The 20,129-nt window shown below is 41.2% G+C and overlaps 1 protein-coding gene across 2 annotated transcripts in view; it reads right to left on the reverse strand.

Moving 5' to 3' along the window:
• DSCAM (DS cell adhesion molecule) overlaps positions 1–20,129 on the reverse strand; it is a 476,005-nt gene that overhangs the window by 8,453 nt on the left and 447,423 nt on the right. For both annotated transcript variants that reach the window (XM_030477062.1, XM_030477064.1), the window contains exons 31-32: positions 19,002–19,199; positions 11,127–11,429 (exon numbers count right to left, since the gene is read on the reverse strand). In XM_030477062.1, the coding sequence (XP_030332922.1) occupies positions 11,127–11,429; positions 19,002–19,199 (501 nt within the window). The remainder of the gene's footprint in view (positions 1–11,126; positions 11,430–19,001; positions 19,200–20,129) is intronic.

Genomic DNA, 20,129 nt, shown 5'->3' on the forward strand with positions numbered 1-20,129 from the left:
ATAATGAAATGATGATAGAAAAGTAAAGTACGAGACCTCTCCTTTTCTGTCTTCACCTTGTCATGCAAGCTGCTTCATGCATTTTTAAGGATGCTCAGAGACAACATTTTCCTGCCCACTGGATGAGCCAGGAAAGCTGTGATGAAGCCCTTGCTCAGGTGCCTTCAGTTAGCAGTGCTGGAGTTTTAAGACTCTTTTACTGAACCAGGCTGCAATGAACAGAAACTATTCAATTATACATCACTTTGGTTGAGGGTTAAATCGATCGTGACTCCACGGAAACTGGCATCCTTCATGGGTTTATTACTGGGATATCTTGGCAGCCTATATTCAGCATAGAGACTGGAGAGGTGAGGACTTTGAACTATACTTCTGGTTCACTGAAATCAGTGGGAGCCACTCTGCTGACCTCAATGGGCTCTGCCCCATACCCATGAATTCATGGTTAAACCTGACTGTGCCAAAGTGATGGGTAAGCATAACACTCTACTAATAGTTCTGGGGATGTCAGGCTGCAATGAGGAAACCAATATCATCACTGCCCTGCTGCTCTGCTGAAGATATATTCATGGATGGATTACTGTAACTAGGTCTCCACATGTCCATCAGTTTGAATCACCTCATTGCATTTTTTTAATTAATCCATTGGGACCAGAAGTTCAGCTCTCACATTTAAATTAAGGATGCTGGCATGAAAAGGTGAACAATACTGAAACACACCCAAATGTACACACCTATGCTTTAAAAGCCAGCATATAAAGAAGCTCTTAAATGGATAGCAAAGACTACCACTACAGTCAGATTAAGAATGTACTGTACTGTTAGAAGTTTTCTGTCTAGTGATAATAGTTTCAGCTTTACTTTAAAAAAATAGCACAAGCATGGCCTTTCTTGCAGGTAAGATTCAGTTTATATTTTCAGACGTCATAGTCTCAGTTCTCCTGTAGATCTCAGATTACACTAAGGTCTTCTTGGCACAGAGGAAATTAGCAGAGCCTGCTGTATGTGATGTCAGTTAAAGCAGTAACAGCTGTAAATGACCAGAAGGACCTTAAAGCAAGGCTAGATCAATTCTTGACTGTATGGAAACAACTGCTTCTGGTTACCTTGGCCTGACTGAAAGCCCACACAAAAATCACACACATTGTGCCTCAACACTATCAAAGTGAAATGTTTTGACATTTTTAAAATTAAAATGTCATGAGCCGGAAAAACCTAGTTTTAGTAGAAGTGAGGTTTAAGATAGGGACTCTTAACAGAAATACTCTAAAAATCTATTATTTTAACTGCAGTGGACACAGCATCTTTCATTTGATTTGGAACATTTGCTGGTAGTTTCAGAAATTCAACATTGCAGTTAGGACTGTAAGAACACGAAAGTAGCTAAAAATTTACTGGTAAATGTAATCCTTGCTTTAGGCATAAAACTCTCCACTAACTGAAATTGAATCCCATACCTCCAAAGCTACAGATAACATGTCTAGTTTTTCATAAGCTAGTTGTAGCTTATGAAAAGAAAAAAAGGAAAAAACAAACAAACAAAAACCCACAAAGCAAATAATCAGCTTTAGAAAAAATAAAATAAATTAAAGTTTAAAAAAATTTCACTTTTAATAAGAAAGATATTGTTGGTAATAAAAAGATAGGAAATGGCGGTTTCCCTTAACATGCAACTTTTAGCCTAGAAGAAAGCAAAAAACCCAATAGTATTACAAACCAGCACAGTTTTGGATATTGTATTTTTCCAAAGTCACAGTTAATTTTCAAATCAAAATAAGAAATAAATTAGATAGCAACAGGAAAAGACAATTGTGCTGCTACACACTCCTTGTAGAGTCCTTGAGGAAATGGTACCAGTTGTTTCCTCTAATTAAAAAAAAAAAAAAAAAAAAAACTTCCTCACACCAGTATCACTGATTTATAGATGACAGCTGTAAAAATACTTGAAATTACTTTTATCATCAATGACTTGAATTTAGCTTCCAGACATCTTATACACTATCTAAAATGGAGTTGCACAGAAACTTTGTCTGTGTAACCAAACAGCTACCCTATCTAAACTCCTGATTCACACTGATAATAGTTTCCCTTTCTGATCTCATAATATTTTCGCTTCTGATATGAAACTTTTTAGGTTCAATTTTATTGTGTTGGCAAGGTTAAAAAACTTGCAGTGTGAACTTCCTCTGTAAATCCACCAGAAAAATAATGCAAACCAATGATTTCAAGTACATAGTCATGTCACATTAAATGTGGAATTAAATGGGTTTTATCCCTGCAGAACATTTAGCTTTTCAGAGAAGAAGGACAAAAAGCTCCTGATAATTCACAGAAATAAAGCCTGAGACAGGATAAAAGCAATTTACTCTCATCACCAATGTGCTATTTCTATGATAAGAAGCCAATGGCACAGTCTGTCTCTCTGTGACATATTCCTAGTTTTCCAACAAAGCAATAGAAAATAAAAAGAAGGTGTTCTAGGCACACGAGAATTTAATATGGAAATATTAGAGATGCTCATCTAGGGGAGTAATTTCAGAATATGCCATATGTGTAAGAAAGTATACATACAAGTAAGTTAATATACACGTTAAGAGTATCTACTGCAGTCGATAACATAGGCAAGAAGCCTTTTTTCTCCACTTACAACTGTTTTGCCTGTCTTGCAGTTTTCCCACCAGCATATTTTGATTTGTCTCCTTATGCAGTTTTCTTAAAACTGGGCCTTGGTCTCCAATTGTGGAGTTAGGGTGGTGATTTCTTTGTTCTACATACACACTATATATGGTGTGTGTATACACATATATATTTTTATATATGTATTCTATTTTATTTGAAACCAGATGGAGCAAGTGTAGAACTAAAAAAAGACAACAATCCATATGTTAGCCTTCTTATGCTTTGCCGTGGGATTTCTGAACAAAAAAAAGTCAAACGTAGATTCTCCCGTATCTTCAAGAAATTCGGTTGGGATCTGGAAACCATAGAACTATATAGTTGTATTTTTAGCTAATGAAGAATAATATAATAGGCATGTGGAAAGGAGGCAAAAGGTGAGCTGGAAGCCCTAAGTCAAGAGTCCCAGCCATTACTGAATCCCTAGCAGCCAAATCTGTATTGGATTCAGTTACTGCTGCAGCTTACAGAGCACTGTCAGCAACTTTTCAATAGAAAGCAAGTCTGTAAATAGACTCCATCACTATGTTGCAGTTGCCTGCATCAAGTAGAAGAGGGAAATAACTCCTTCACCCTTGAACTCATAGATGAGTGGAAAAGAGTTCACATCTCTTTATCTCAGGTTACAAGGCTGGCAATGGAAATATACTGTGCTTTCTATTACTGCCTGGTTCATACTTTTCTTATTGTGCTAAGCAGCTTATTTTTAGCTGTAGTGACTGAATACTGGAAAAGAGGATTTGTTTCTTGACTCAAGTGTTTAAAGCAGCACTTATGCAGTGCAGGTGATGTCCAGACTGTATTTTAAGGGACCCTTGTAAATGGTTATTTAATAAAGTACTTGCGTTCTGTAGCTTAAGGCTTGTCTACCAGCTAAGACTTTGCTGGTCAAATCGAGAGGATTAATCAAAGCAGCAAGAAACTTGTAAATTGGGTCAAGAATGCTAATTAAGGAATCTTCAAATACTGAAAAGACTTGATCATTCAGCAAAGCTGGAGAAGTTAGAAAGTGCTCTTTTCTAGCAAATATGCAGTAGGCTTAAGGCTGGACTCAGGCTTGCTTGACTCAGGTGCCCAGCTGTAAAAACCCAGCCCAAAGAAGTGCCCATACTTGCTTACTGAGAGCCTGGCTGAAGGCAGGTGTGTTCTGTCCTCGGGCTGCTGAGAGAAGGCAGTGGCTGCTGACCAGCTCTCCTCCTCTGGGATGGAAAGGCGAAGCGGGAGAGCTGACAGGCAGAGAATGGAGCTCTGCGCTAGCACAGAAACCAACAGCACAAGGGCAGCAGGAGGAAAATGCCTTTGCCTTTTCTCCCCATCCACCATCCAAACTGGTTCCTTTCATCAGCAGGAAAGTTTTAGAGGAGGTTCTGAGATGTAAAATCTTGTGATGCTTTAAATGGATTTCAAAATCTCCTGCTCTGATATACCCAGTGAATGATAACGCTTCTCTCGAAGTGTATCTGAGAGGCTGTCAGTCCAGGGTTTAGGTATTTAAAGTGACATCCAAACAGGCAAGGAAGTGGGATTGTCACATTGAGTTTGCATTTGTCTTGTAACATCAGGTATACAAGTTTCTGCCTGGTCCAAGTCAAGCTAACACTTAAGGATAATGTCATGAATTTCAAGAGGTTCTTTTTGTGCTGATTAGCATCACAGAAAAATATAATCTGGGGGTCTGAGTTTTCCAGTACTCCTGTGAAAGGGAGGTTTCTGCAAATAGCAAGAGATCTGATGAAAACTTTCTGGATATTTCCTATTCAAGCACTGGTCAGATATTATTTCTTCCAAGCATGAATTCCATTGCCAAAGGATGCAAGTAAGTGGTCTGGCCACAAAAAAGTGAAACAAAACAACACCACATCAAAAAATACAGATGTAAATAGCACTTGGGAAGCACAGAAATATAAAAATATTTCCCAGTTCATAGCTGTTCTTTTCTCTAGCACAATAATTTAGGAGTAAAGAGAGGAAAAAACCCAAGAGGCTTCTTCACTGAGGCTATTACAGAGATTTAAAATTATAATAACTGGAATCTATTTTTAATAAACTATTATTGCAGTGTTTATTGCAGTTAAGAATAATTGTTCTGATAACTCAATTTGTGGTTAATTTTTTAAAAACAGAACAGAGAAACACTATTATAAAACTTTTTCAACCTCTACAAATATTTTCCATTTTTTTACATTACAGACTTTGATGACACAGTGGGATGTAGGAAGAGCGTATATATCTTTCCAATTTCTGTCCCACCCAGTTTCTCAATGCAAGAATTGACTGACAACTTTGGAGGACGAAGGAATGACTCATTTGTCAACCTCTGAAATAAACTTTGAGTAACAATTGTTGAAATTTCTGAATATGAATATGAAAAAGTGCTTCAGTTTTGATCTGGAAGGACCTAGCATGCTCTTGAGATAATTTCCCAGTATGCCTATTCCTTGAAGACCTGATCTTGCTAACCAAACTTCTGGTTAGTGACAACTGTGGGGAGGAGAACAGTAATCATAATCCCAAACTTCTGGGAGTTTTGATGCCAAGAAAGATGCAGAGCTAACAATGTGTTGACATGATTTTTATACCATAAAGAATATTAACACTGTACAGAATTTAGGAGTTGAAGACTCACTTTTCTAAAGGATGGATTTATCCTATGTGTTTAAAATACTGCTGCGCTATCTCTACTGCTTCAATTTTCTCTTTTAATATGCCTCTTGGGACACATGACTACTCTGATGGCTTACAGAGAAATGTCACCATCTGCAATGGGTGAGCTTCAAGGCCTGGGCAGATTAGGTCTGCCAACTCTGTGAAGTCGACAAAATCCCATGCGCAGGTCTGCATTCATTTTTTCATTTTTTTGAAGGCTATGCATTAGCTGTTGTTAAGCATCAATTTCAAATTGCTTAGTGCTTTATAATGTGTTATTATACAAGGGAAAATAATGATGCTATTTTTGATGCTGAAGCAAAACCTACATATAATCTTATCTTTTTCCAAAAATCTGTCTATGGAGGTATAAAGATCAGAATGCAAGGATACATAAGATATGCTTTCAAAACACTGAATATAGGAATCAATTAAAAAAATCTTACTTCCTTGTTCTATTTCATGTAGCTATGACTTTTGAAATGTTTAAGAAAAATCCAACTCCTAAAATAGCTTTTATTGTAAACTCTTTAATAACATTCTCTCTATATATTTGAAAGTTTTGGCCTGATGTCAGGACAATGATGCAGAAAACATCTACAACTGCTTGTACAGTCAACTAGAAGTAGTATCATGCCTAAGAAAGTTGATTGTTATTCAAGGAACAACTCCTCCAAACTCAGTGAGCAGAGATCAGTAGCAGAGTCTGAAGCAAGGAAGACATACCCTTGCTGGAAAAGGATCAGGTCAGAGAATATTTGACATATGCAAACTAGACATATGTAAATCCATGGGCCTTGATGGAATGCACTTAAAATTGCTGAGGGAACTGGAAGATGTCATTGTGAGGCCACTCTCAATAATCTTTGATTGATCATGGTGGTTGGAAGAAGTGTCTGAAGACTTGAAGAAAGCAAATGTCACTCCTATCTTCAAAGAGGACAAGAAGGAGGACCCAGGAACCTATAAGCCACTCAGCCTCATCTCCATCCCTGGGAGGGTGAGTGAGCAGCTAATCCTGGAAATCATTTTCAGGCACATGAAGAAAAAGATGGTGATCAGGAGTAGTCAGCATGGATTCGCCAAGGGGAAGTCATGCTTGACCAACCTGATAACCTGCTGTGATGAAATGAATGGCTTGGTAGGTTAGTGGAAGTTAGTGAATATTGTCTACCTTGATCTCAGTAAGAGCTTCCACACTGTTTCTTGTGAGATCCTCATAGAGAATCTGATGAATTATGGGCTGGATCAGCAGACAGTGAGGTAGATTGAAAACCAGCTGAACAGCTAATCTAGGGGATGTTCAGTGGAAAAAAGTCTAGTTGGACCAGTAACTGGTGGTGTATACTGGGGGTCAATATTGAGGCCAATCCTGTTCAAGACCTTCAATAATGATTTGGATGATGGGACAGAGCACACCTTCAGCAAGTTTGCTGATGACATAAAACCGGGAGGCATGGCTGATATGCCAAGAGTGTCGTGCTGTTGTCCAGAGGAACTTTGCCAGGCTGGAGAAATAGACCAGCACAAATCTCATGCAGATCAACAAGGGGAAGTGCAAAATTCCTGTGGAGGAAAAACCCCCTGCACCAGTACATGCTGGGGGCCACCCAGCTTGAAAGCAGCTTTGCAGAAAAGGCTTTGGGGTCCTGTTAAACATCAAGTTGAACATGAAGGCTAGCTTGGACAGAGCCTTGGGAGACATGGTCTAATGTGAGGCATCCTTGCCCATGGCAGGTGGTTGGAACTAGGTGATCTTAAGGTCCTTTCCAACCCTAAACATTCTATGATTCTATGAAGCAGCAATGTGCCATTATGACAAAGAAGGACAGTTGTAACCTGGGTTACAATAGGAGTGTTGCCAGCAGGTCAAGGGAGGTGATGTTTCCCTCAGCATTTGGAGGCCACACCTGGAGTACTGTGTCCAGCACTGGGCTCAACAGTACGTGAAAGATGTGGAGAGAGTCCAGCCAAGGGCCACTAAGATGACTAAGGAACTGGAGCATCTCTCATATGAGGAAAGGCTGAGAGAGCTGAGACTGTTCAGCCTGGGGAAGAGAAGGCTTGGTGGGATATCTCATCAATGTATATAAAAGCCTAAAGGGAGGGTGCAAAGAGGATGGAGCCAGACTCTTCCCAGCAGTGCCCAGTGACAGGTCAAGAGGCAACGGGCAAAACCTGTTACACAGGGGGCTCTGTCTGAACATCAGGAAACATTTATTTACTGTGAGGGTGAGTGAGCACAGGTACCCGGAGAGGTTGCGGAGCTTGTACCCTTGGAGATACTTAAAACCCATGTGTACATGGTCCTGAACAAACTACCATAGGTGGCCCTGCTTGAGCAGGGGGAGTTAGACCAAATACCCTCCAGAGGTCCCTTCTAACCTCAACCATTCTGTGATCCTGTGATGGAATAACTTCAGCTGAAATGTAGAGATGTGTACTACAGCATAATACATTTGTCAGCCTGAATTATAAAAGAATAACCATGACAAATATCTAAATCATTCAGAAGTCTCAGAACATGTCTTAGATTCAGTATGTCCAAATTACTTTGTTTTGTCATTTGCTATTCACAATGACATTAGATATGATTATGATTCCACTATTTTTCATTACGAAGTTATTGCTTCTGGCAAAATCCTTGTATTTTTAGCTCCCAGGTCTGAGCTGACTTCATAAAGGTGATTCTTATTTCTGTAAACTAAATGTCAGGAAAAAGGTGTATAAATCCAGAAGTCAGAAGCAGTTTTGTCTGCTGATGTGCATGTGCATCTGCAGTACCAGCTGACTGGAAGGGAAAAAAGTCTATTAGAAGACATACAGTGGGCTAGAATATGAGGCAATCAACTATTACACGTTACTAATTGCAGAGTTAGAGTTGTAAATAATGTGTAGAAGTTCTGAAAAGACAGTCCTAATTCATAGTTCTAGTGCTAGAAATGATCAATTACTAAGCTTGCCTAGACATCTTATGACCCATCCAAATATAATTCAAGCTGAAGGGGTGATCAAATGTTTTGATTCAATTTCTGAATGAAAATGGTATGGAAGTTGAGAATGTCACAGCATGCTGGTGTCAGCGCCCAGAGTACAAATCCTTGAATCTTGATCACCGTTTTTTCCTCCTTCAATCAAAAAGCATTCAGGTTCCCTACTCCTAATCATTAACCATCTGAGTTTGGAGCAATCCTGAGGTCTCAAACCTGTCGGATAAAGCAGATGATTTGACCAGCAGGCAGATGGTTTGACTATACAGCTACAAAAGAATCCTATGAGATGCTCGAAAAACAAGCGAATAATCAGTGACATGAGTTGGGATGTCCTCCGAAACTCACAGGAAGTTCTTCTAAAGCCAGGCCTCAGGTGGTCTAATATTTTACTTCCTCATATCAACACTTATGGCAGCAACAAGCTAAGAAATAGGTACTATAATAACTGAGTCAGTTTTGGCTAACAAAATCTTCACCAGTAAACTCCATTATCTTTCTTCAGTAAAGTTGTAGCTTTGCCATTGGGTAGATTAGTTTTAAAATGTCTTTTGATCAATTGCATTTGAATTATTTACTTCCACAGATTTTCTGAAATGGTGGGTGAAAGGAGAAAGATGTCCAGTAAGTCTTTACTTACTGATTTGAACACTGAAAATGTCTGCTGCTACTACTGGAAATTCTTTCTACCCATATGTTTTGTTTAGAGCCCTTCATAAAGTAACCTTTAATAACATATCACTCAATATTTATGGTCCAACATTCAAGCTGCTCCATTCAATTTTTTTCAAGGTATTGAAGCTAATTATTAATTTCACAATATATTTCATTTCTTGACTGTAAAGGAAAGTTAAAGCTAGTCAAGAAAAGCAGGTAAGAATTCAAGCCATTTAAACTAATGGAGCTAAAAATAGCTACCAGTCTGTAATTCACTAGAGGGGCTCATATGATGTTCCAACATGGGAAGCTTTAAACACAATAACAGCGACCAAAATTTGGTGCTATATGCCCTCAAGAAAATAATCTCTGTATGGAATATATTAGAACATTTCCAAATACTAAATATGTATATATAATGTATTTGGAATATCAAAGAAAGCAAGCTATTAGTTAAAGAAATGATAAAAAATGCTTGTTGTCTGACTGGAAAATGAGGGCTGCAATTTTCTGCATAGCTGAAAATACAGACGCTTGCCTTTGGCAGAGGAATGGAAAATATTTATCCTACTTTTTTTGAGTTAGAAATGAAAAGTATTTCTATCTTTATCTATTTCTACAGCTCCTGGGTTTGTGATTCTACTCTATGACTACACAGAAATCAGTAATTTCTCTCACTATTTTATTTCCTACTCATTTTCCCTCTTTTCTATCTGTATGACACACTAATTTCCTGCCTTGTGTAATTATAACTTTCTACCTCTGCTTGGTCTTTTTCCTTCCATGTTCTTTTAGCCTTCTCTGGCAAGATACTTTATTATTTCTTTTCAGTGTCAGGTCCTGCTTTTGAATGACTTTCCTGATACCACTGTTCATCTTCCATTCCTCTGCCCTCCATTATGGTGTATATTAAGCAAAAGACTATAGTTTATTCTCTATTCTTTTTTATGTATATAAGCACTACTGATTACTTTCTGTGTACATAAGTAGCTCCACCCACACTGGTAAAAATAAAATTAAAATAAAATAAAACAAACCAAAGTAAAATAAAATAAAATAAAATAAAATAAAATAAAATAAAATAAAATAAAAAGTTTTCAAAAAGCACACAAATATAATTACGGCTTTTTCTCATTTGAATCTTCCTTCATGATGTCACATCATGTATTCTGTAGCAAAGCCTGACAAATCTTCTGAGAAGATTTTATATTGTATTTGATCTCAGAGTACTACAGATAATCTATTCTGCACCAGGATATCACTAGAAACAGCATTATTTGTGAACTGGAAATTTGATTGAGCCCAATAGATGGATGTCCCTCAGGCACCTTCAGTCACTAAGAAGTTGGAGTGGGTTTAAATTTGTCTGACGGTCAAAGGCTCCATATTCCTTCAGCTATTGCACTGTTTCAATTTTCTCTATTTTTTATTCTCCCCCCTTTAGATAACCCTAGTTTGATATTAGGAGAAGTCAAAGGGAGAGTATAACATCTCAAGAACTGAAGGGTTATTACATCTTTGACAAGCTACAAGGCAGAAGGGGTGGTACCTCTTCTACAATTTGTTTTGTGAACTATTCTGATAATAAATATTTGCTCTCAAGAGCAAAGTATTTCTGTAAGACATGTTTTATTGGTGGGTGGTTTGAGTTGGAGATGGGCATATGTACCCACATATGGTCTTATTTATCCCAGAAGGGTTTATTGCCTGATGGCTATACCAGTAAAAGAGTGGATTTGATGGCCTAGACAGTCCCCTTCTGTTCCTAAGTTTCCAAATTCCTAATTTTTCTGTATGTGGGAAAATATATGCATATCTTATATTATAAGATATATATATATAAGATATATATAATATATCTTATATTATATTATATATCTTATATATATTATATATATATTCTCAGAATATATATATATTTTTTCTCAGAATATAATATAATATATATATTATATTATATTATATATCTTATATATATAAGATATATATATAATATAATATCTTATATTAGCTGGGACAAAAAGCAATTATCTCTGTAAGTAGTTACAGGCTATATAGTGCACTTTCTTTCTTCCTTATACCTGCTCCTGTTAACCAGCCTAGGTATGGGGTGAAATGCTCACCCCAAGGTCCAAAATGTTACCTCTAATGTCTCACCTGGTCGATGTGCCTTTGGAACTGCCATGTTCATCACTCGCCCTCCATCCTGAGGTTTGGGAGGGGATGCAGTAAACCTGCAAATCCCTGACTCTGACGGCGTGCTTGAGGTCAGGCTGTCTGTGTAGTCATTAGTCCCTGCCGTGAGCTGCTCCGATGATGTGTCTGATATGAAGCATTCTGTAATAGTGAACTTCGCATGTCTCAGCTGCTCTTCCATTTTTGCGTGCTCATATGCTCTCGCTAGCTCCTCGTATGTTGAGGAGGCACTTTCTGTAGAGACCATGCTGCTTCTTGCTCGATCTAAACATCAGAAATATAAGTAATGGGATAAAGAAAACATCTTCACAATCCTTTTTGGAAGAAAAGCTATGAAAATGATGGTATTTCTTAATAAAATGCAGAGCCCTTGAAATTATCAAGGTGATTTAAATGAGTCTGCTTCACTATAAATGTCTGCACAATTTTTAGTTTAGTCAGTTACTTGATAATTACAGATAATCTGAAGTGAAATCTTGTTCTACTAGCAGCATTATGAGGCTTAGCACTAAATTCATGGTTTAGCAGATATAAACCTTAATACATGAAAAAGCTTACTTTTTAGAAAAACAAAAAATAATTTCTCTAAATCTTAAAATCCTAAAAAATGTTAGAAATCCACAAAACAGATTTAGCAAAATGAGAAACACTTTCTTTATCTTTTTAATGCATCTCAGGTATATTTCTGTGAGGTGATGTGTAGGTGAAAAAGGATAGTCTTTCTGTACCTTTTTCAATCTTACGTCTTTTTTTGAGAAAGCTCTAAGGGCAGAGGTCAAATATAAAGGCAGTGTCTCTCAGGCATTTTCTCTCTAGACACCAGGTAAAATACTAACTCATTTCATTTAGAACAAAGGTCTTAAGAACGCAATACTTTTTGGTAGCTATCAGCCTGCAGTCATTCAGGTGCTTTTTTCAAGTGCTGCTGAAGCTAATGGGGGCCTTATATTTGACACACAGGCTATTAAGACCTACAAGCTGTTTTTTTCTGCTGATGAGTTTCTGAGACTATCAATATTTCTTAAACAACACTACTATTGAAAGTGTAAATGGCTACTGCTACATTAAAAAGCATTCTGGAAATGCAGTCCTCATTTCTGCAGGGACAAATCACTGTTCTGTTGCACCCATTACACTTCTACTTCAGTGGGCTGGAAGAGCAGAGGACTTTCAGAAGTTCCTTAGGCAGAAGTCATGTTTCACCGCAAGCTCTGCACAATTTCAAACATTGTTGGAGATGTTCAATAAACAGACACAATGTTATAGCTAATTCATAAAAATGGGACTCCTATAGCAGCCAGAGGCAACTGTGTTGTTATTGCAAATCTTTATCTTTTTTATTATGTGCTATTGTTTTCACTGTGCACAAAGAACAACACTCCTGCCACTTGCAAATAAGACCATACACTATTTAAAATCACAAGTACTTCTACGACATGCTGTAAGTTGCTTAAGATTTTGAGCTGGCCAGAACTTAGGCTAGGGGTTTTAGTGCTGTGGGTACCTTTGTGTTTTGTTTTGGGTTTTGTTTGCGGTTTTCATTTGTTTTTTTTTTTTTTTTTTGTTTGTTTGTTTGTTTGTTTTTGTTTTTGGTTTTTTTTTGCCCCCCCCCCCTTCACCCTCTCCCCCCTCCTCCCCAGGAAACATAATTCTGTTTTTCTGTTTTTCACATTTGAATTGTGAATAAGACCAAAATTATGTCTTTCCAAATTTATGATCTGTGGGAAAGCCCTGGAAGGCTGCAGTGCCACAGTGTCACAGAGCAAAGTCTGTAAATACGATGATCATGTAAAGGACTTGTTTGGTCCATGAAGCTCGGTACATGCAACTTCCCATATCCCATGCACTGGGGACACTATTCCAGGAAGAATATGCTTGAACATCTACTTTAGATTTGATGAGAGCTCATCCAAACCCAGGTTGAACTTCATGAAACCTAGATTCATCAGAAAATTTCTAATGGTCTCTAGTTAGAACATTTGAACATAGTTACAGCTACAAACTCCTGCAATACATTTCTCCTAAGCTTAAAAGCTACTGCTTTGTCACCCTGGAATTGTTTTGATAAGAAGTGCTAAATTCTGCCAAATATCCAGTGCATCAACTAGATTCAGAAATTTAAATTCGATATTGGAAAAGTGATCAAATATACATATTAGTTCAATTGATGTTTGAACACACAATTTGGCTACCTCTATTATAAAGTTTATTTGGAAATTTTAAACTTCTGAGGTACTTAAACCAACTCTAGTCTTTTCCCAGAAACCAAGTGGCATAATAGAGCTACATTTTGGCCCAAGAATCACGTTCTTAAGCCTGATCTGAAGCTTGATATCCCTTATTTAAATCACTGCGTGTTCAAGGGTAAACCGAGGTATCTCCAGAGAGGACGCCTTTAACACCGGAGCGGGGGAAGCACAGCGTCCAGGAGCCTCAGTCCGGAGCGGCAAGGGCGACCGAGGGAGCCTCAAGTCCTCGACAGGACTTGCCCAGGAGCCGGCAGCTCAGCTCACGCGAGCAGCTGACTCACAGGGGGCGGCGCCAGGAGTGACGGCACCAGCCCTCAGTGGGAAAAAACCCATCCAAGGGAGCGCGGCGAACAGGGCAGGCAAACAGGGCGTGGCACGTCAGTCAGGGCGTGGCGCGGCAGTTCGAGCGGGCAGGGCGAGCGGGCAGCGAGCGGGATGGTGAGCACTCGCCTGAGGACCAGGGCCCGCTCTGGGAGCTCTGCCCCGGCGGTGGCCAGCGCAGGCAACCCAGACAGAGCCGATGAGAGGGGAGGCTGCAGCGCAGACCTCGGAGTGTAGAAAGTGCCTCGACTGGTCTCTTGAGGCGAGGGTGCGCAATGGACAGGGCTGAACTCGGTGCGCCCTGGTGGAGGTCCTCCTGCAGCAGGTGGCTGAGCTGCGGGAGGCTGTTGGAGAGCTAAAAGATGCCAGGGAAGCTGAGAGGAAGCTGGGCTGCTTGCTCCAGGCCCAAACTGTGCAGGGGCTGCAAACGTCCAGCATTGCTCATATAGGAAAGAAGGAGGGCAGCAACCCAGGAAGTTGGGAATTAGTCACGAGAAAAACTAACAAAAAAAGGAGGAAGAGGACAATTAACGACAAGGGGCTTCCTCCTAAATCTGATGTCCCCACCCAGAATCGCTTTGCAGTTCTGCAGGGGGCTAATGAGAAGGCACCCACCACACCTAATGAGCATCCTGGTGATGGACCCGTAAAGAGGATCACTACTGGTGCCTCCAGGAAAAAGCGGAGGGTCATAGTAGTAGGGGACTCTACTTTGAAAGGCACAGAGGCGCTCATCTGCCGGCCTGATCCAGTCTCGAGGGAGGTGCGTTGCCTGCCAGGGGCTTGAATCAGGGATGTTGCTGAGAGGCTGCCTGCTCTAGTAAGTCCTGCTGACTATTACCCCTTTCTAGTGGTCCATGTGGGTGCTAGAGATATAGATAGCAGTAGCCTGGAGAACATTAAGAAGGACTACAGAGCCCTGGGAGAGGTGGTTAGGGGCTCTGGAGCTCAGATAGTTTTTTTATCGATTCTCCAGGACAAAGGGGAGGACCTTAAAAAAGCTAGGCGCGTTTGGCAGGTTAATAAATGGTTACAATGGTTGTGTCATAGTCAGGGGTTTGGCTATTTAGAACATGGGGCTCCCTTTGGGAGGCCAGATCTACTGGAGGCTGGTGGAGCTGGTCTGACAAAGAAGGGGAAGAGCTGTTTTGGTAGGAGGCTTGCCAGGCTGGTCAAGAAAGCTTTAAACTAGATGTGTTGGGGGAGGGGAGCATTGATCCATCCCAACACTCCTGGTCAGTTGCCAGCACCTGTAATAGGTGCTTGGAGCGATGTAGAGATGTTCCAGCTGCCCCCAGCCATTGAGTCGGCTGCATTTGGAGCTCGGCTAAGGTGCCTCTATACAAACACCCATAGTATGCGGAACAAGCAAGAGGAATTAGAGATGTGTGCAAGGCTACGGGAATATGATGTCATTGGTATCACAGAAACATGGTGGGATGGCTCCTATGACTGGAGTGTCGGAATGGAAGGTTACAGGCTGTTCAGAAAAGACAGGCCAGGCAGACGGGGAGGGGGCGTTGCTATCTATGTCAGTGATAGGCTAGAGAGTATGGAACTCTGTCTAGGGACGGGTGATGAGGTAACAGAGTGTTTGTGGGTCAGGATCAAAGGGAAAACAGCAATGGGGGACATTACGGTGGGGATCTGTTACAGGCCGCCTGATCAAGAGGACTCTGTGGATGAAGCGCTGTACAGACAGATAGGAGCAGCCTCACGCTCGCAGGCCCTTGTCCTCATGGGGGACTTCAACCATCCTGACATCTGTTGGAGGGACGGTACGGCCCGGCACAAGCAATCCAGGAGGTTCCTCGATTGTGTGGAAGACAACTTCCTCTTTCAAGCAATAGAGGAGCCGACGAGGAGAGGTGCCATGCTTGACCTCATGCTCACCAACAGGGAGGGACTGGTTGGAAATGTGACGCTCCAGGGCAGCCTTGGCTCTAGTGATCACGAGATGGTTGAGTTTGAGATCCTCAGGACGGTGAGAAGAGCGTGCAGCAAGCTCACTGCCCTGGACTTCAAGAAAGCAGACTTTGGCCTCTTCAGGAACCTCCTTAGTAAGGTTTCATGGGATACAGTCCTAGAGGGCAGGGGGGCCCAAGACTGCTGGTCGATATTCAAGGATCACCTGCTACGTGCTCAAGAGTGTTGCATCCCGACTAGAAGAAAGTGCAGCAGGAGGGCCAGGAGACCTCCATGGATGGACAAGGAGCTGCTGAGGAAACTTAGAGGGGAAAAAAGAAGCTTATAGAAGGTGGAAGCGAGGACAGGCGGCCTGGGAAGAATATAGGAGCATTGCCTGAGAAGCTAGGGACCAGGTTAGGAAAGCTAAGGCCCAGCTAGAATTAAGTTTGGCAAGGGATGTAAAAGATAACAGGAAAGGATTCTATAGATATGTAGCAAATAAAAGACAGACTAGGGACAATGTGGGCCCTCTCCAGAAGCTATCAGGAGAACTGGCTACCATGGATTTGGAGAAGGCTGAGGTTCTTAATGACTTCTTTGCCTCAGTCTTCACCAGCAAATGCTCTGACCGCACCACGAAAGCCTTGGAAAGCAAATGCAGGGACTGTGAGAATGAAGACCTTAGGCCCACTATAGGAGAGGATCAGGTCTGAGACCATCTTAAGAACCTGAACATGCACAAGTCCATGGGACCTGATGAAATCCATCCGCGAGTCCTGAAGGAGCTGGTGAATGAAATTGCTAAACCACTGTCCATCATATTCGAAAAATGCTGGCAGTCAGGTGAAGTTCCCGATGACTGGACGAAGGGTAATATAACCCCCATTTTCAAGAAGGGGAAGGTGGAAGACCCAGGGAACTACAGACCAGTCAGTCTCACCTCTGTGCCTGGCAAAATCTTGGAACAGTTTCTCCTGGAAAACATGCTAAGGCACATGAAAAACAACGAGGTGGTTGGTGACAGCCAACATGGCTTCACTAAGGGGAAATCCTGCCTGACCAATTTGGTGGCCTTCTATGATGGAGCCACAGAACTGATGGACAGGGGCAGAGCACTTGACGTCATCTACCTGGACGTGTGCAAAGCGTTCAACACTGTCCCACATGACATCCGTGTCTCTAAATTGGAGAGACATCAATTTGATAGATGGACCACTCGGTGGATCAAAAACTGGCTCGATGGCCGCACGCAAAGAGTTGTGGTAAATGGCTCGATGTCCAGTTGGAAGCCTGTAACGGGTGGTGTCCCTCAGGGATCGGTGTTGGGACCGGTCCTGTTCAACATCTTTGTCGGCGACATGGACAGTGGGATTGAGTGCGCCCTCAGCAAGTTTGCCGATGACACCAAGCTGTGTGGTTCGGTTGATACGCTGGAGGGAAGGGATGCCACCCAGAGGGACCTTGACACGCTTGTGAGATGGGCCGGTGCCAACCTTATGAAGTTTAACCAAGCCAAGTGTAAGGTCCTACACCTGGGTCGGGGCAATCCCAGGCACTGCTACAGGTTGGGCAGAGAAGAGATTCAGAGCAGCCCTGCAGAAAAGGACTTGGGGGTGTTGGTTGACGAGAAGCTTAACATGAGCCGTCAGTGTGCGCTCGCAGCCCAGAAAGCCAACCGTATCCTGGGCTGCATCAAAAGAAGCGTGACCAGCAGGTCGAAGGAGGTGATCCTGCCCCTCTACTCTGCTCTTGTGAGACCTCACTTGGAGTACTGCATACAGTTGTGGTGTCCTCAACATAAAAAGGACATGGAGCTGTTGGAGCGAGTCCCGAGGAGGGCCACGAGGATGATAAGAGGGCTGGAGCACCTCCCGTATGAAGACAGGCTGAGAGTTGGGGCTCTTCAGCCTGGAGAAGAGAAGGCTGCGTGGAGACCTCATAACAGCCTTCCAGTATCTGAAGGGGGTCTATAAGGATGCTGGGGAGGGACTCTTCCTTAGGGGCTGTAGTGGTAGGACAAGGGGTAATGGATTCAAACTTAAACAGGGGAAGTTTAGATTAGATATAAGGAGGAAGTTCTTTACAGTGAGGGTGGTGGAGCACTGGAATGGGTTGCCCAGGGAGGTTGTGGATGCTTCATCCCTGGCGGTGTTCAAGGCCAGGTTGGACAGAGCCTTGGACCACGTGGTTTAGTGCGAGGTGTCCCTGCCCATGGCAGGGGGGTTGGAACTAGATGATCTTAAGGTCCTTTCCAACTCTTACAATTCTATGATTCTATGAAACACAGAGTAGGAAAGTAGTCATGTTAAAACATAGATTATAGAGTCTGTTTACAAAATTACATGTAGTCTGTCTATTAAACCACACACCAAATTGAAATCTCTGCCCTTTGCCATGTGCCCTGGAAAATATCCTTGTTTCACAAAATGTTGGAACACATGCAAGTGAAATCTGGAATGTCTACAAAAAGTAATTTTGCTGTATAACTGTTAGAGTTGGTCCTTAAAGCCTTATGATAATTCTACCTGAAGAGATCAGGATAAAGTTTGACAGCTGGCTAGAGGTGTCTATTGAGTGCCATTACTCTGTGGAGACAACATAAGGTCTTAAACTTATGACCCAGCGTAAGCCTGGATTCACTTCTGTCAGGCATACCTTCGAATAGTATTTTACCTTTCTTCATATTTAACCTTTATTAGGTTTGCTTTGTGACTATTCTTCTGCTTAATCATTTACTCATTTGTCTTCTTACTTTTGTCACTTGTTCAGTGTAGGGCAGAGGAGAAAGCTTTTTTATTCAGCTACAATTGCATTTATATTGTGAAGACATCAAGAAGAGATGAAGACTGCAGGCAGAATATGTATTCAGTGTCTTCCTACTTATCATCTAGAGGAATAAAACCTATGCTGTTTCTCAGGAAGGTCAGAGCTAGCTGCTGCAGTATTCAGTGATATTGTCTTGGACTCAAATTTCAGATTTTTCCCTCTCTTTTTTTTTTCTATGCTTATTTTTATGCTTTTTTTTATGCTGTGAACACACTACATGAATGGGAAAAGGAAAATACTAACCTCAATGTTGCTCAAACCTTAAAACCACTCCGCCTATGACTCAGGCATGTTCTTGGTTGCTAATACTGCCCCTTTCTGGTCAATGCCATTTCATGCAGCAAACTCTCCTACTTTTACCTTCGGATACAGAAGTACAGCACTTCAACTACAGGAAAAAATTACCACCATTATTTTTCAGAGGACCCCAGTATGCATATGTGGTATGAGGAACCACAGACACAATATTTGTAATCATTAGCAGCTACTGCCATCCCATTCTCACCGCGCAGTCATGCAGAAAGCCCTGTACCTGTGTCCTGCGAGGGGCTGACGCTGTAGCTGTCGCTTTCCTTGTCCACTGACCCTGTTGGTCTGGGCGTGGGCAGCCTCCAGTCTGTGGAGAGGGTGTGAGCTGATATGGTGGGGTGAGGTCTGTTGAGGGTCCACTGACTAGCATAGCGGTTGCGAGCTGTAGGTCCGGTTTTGGCACTCCTCCTTGTGGTAGGATCTATGATGGAGAATAGAGAGGATCTTTGCCACTAGGCTTTTGAATCAATAAGGAAACAAGGCCTGCCAGAAAGGGATGGCCACTGAAATCATGTTGGTTAAAAAAACCCTCAAAACAGTCTTTGGGAGGTGGAAAAAATGAATGCTGAAAGTGCTGTTTGTTACCAAACTGCTATTGCTTTTTTGAAATATCCTCTCTCTAATGAAACCATACATTTAAAAAAGAGTGCCACTGGAGAGCTGAGAGACCCATCAATCTCCCATTGACAAATTCAGTATCATCCCTTTACTCCAACACAAGCAGTTCTCCAATACCAAACAGACTTAGGGATGTGAAAGAGCACAAGGCAAGTAGATCTAGTTGGAGATTCCACGACACATCTCAGGCAAAGCCAAAGATAAATTATCAGCATAGATAACATAGAAACACCCTAGGCCAGATATCTGCTCTCAGTTTGTAAAAAACATGTGTTAAGCAATGTGGTGATATAATTTCCTATTCTGGACATCTTACTAATACTTTTACTGTATTATGTTATTAATCAGGTACAGATTCCCAATTTTTTTTAATAAGTAGCCAAGACATAAAACATAACCTGTAATATTCCCAACAAAGCTTCAATAGGAACAGATTGATAAAGATTTGACTGTTTAAAATAAATAAATAAATAAACACAATTTCTTAAACTTTAAAACCCATCTGCTACTTGTTTGAGGTCATCAACAATTTATGTTTTATTTTTTATTATCCTGGAGATAATATGGTGACCAAGAGAGTAAAAGTAAACTATCTGACAAAATTGACCTCAATTTTGTTAATAAATAGCTCTTCTGCAAAAGTGAGTCTTGCAGTCCCTAACAAAGCAAATGCAATAGAAAAATCATTATGTGGCAAACAGAAAATGACTAAATCAGCACTGAAGGATTTATC

This window comes from Strigops habroptila, chromosome 2 (genome assembly GCF_004027225.2).
Source record: "Strigops habroptila isolate Jane chromosome 2, bStrHab1.2.pri, whole genome shotgun sequence".
Classification (NCBI taxonomy): domain Eukaryota; kingdom Metazoa; phylum Chordata; class Aves; order Psittaciformes; family Psittacidae; genus Strigops; species Strigops habroptila.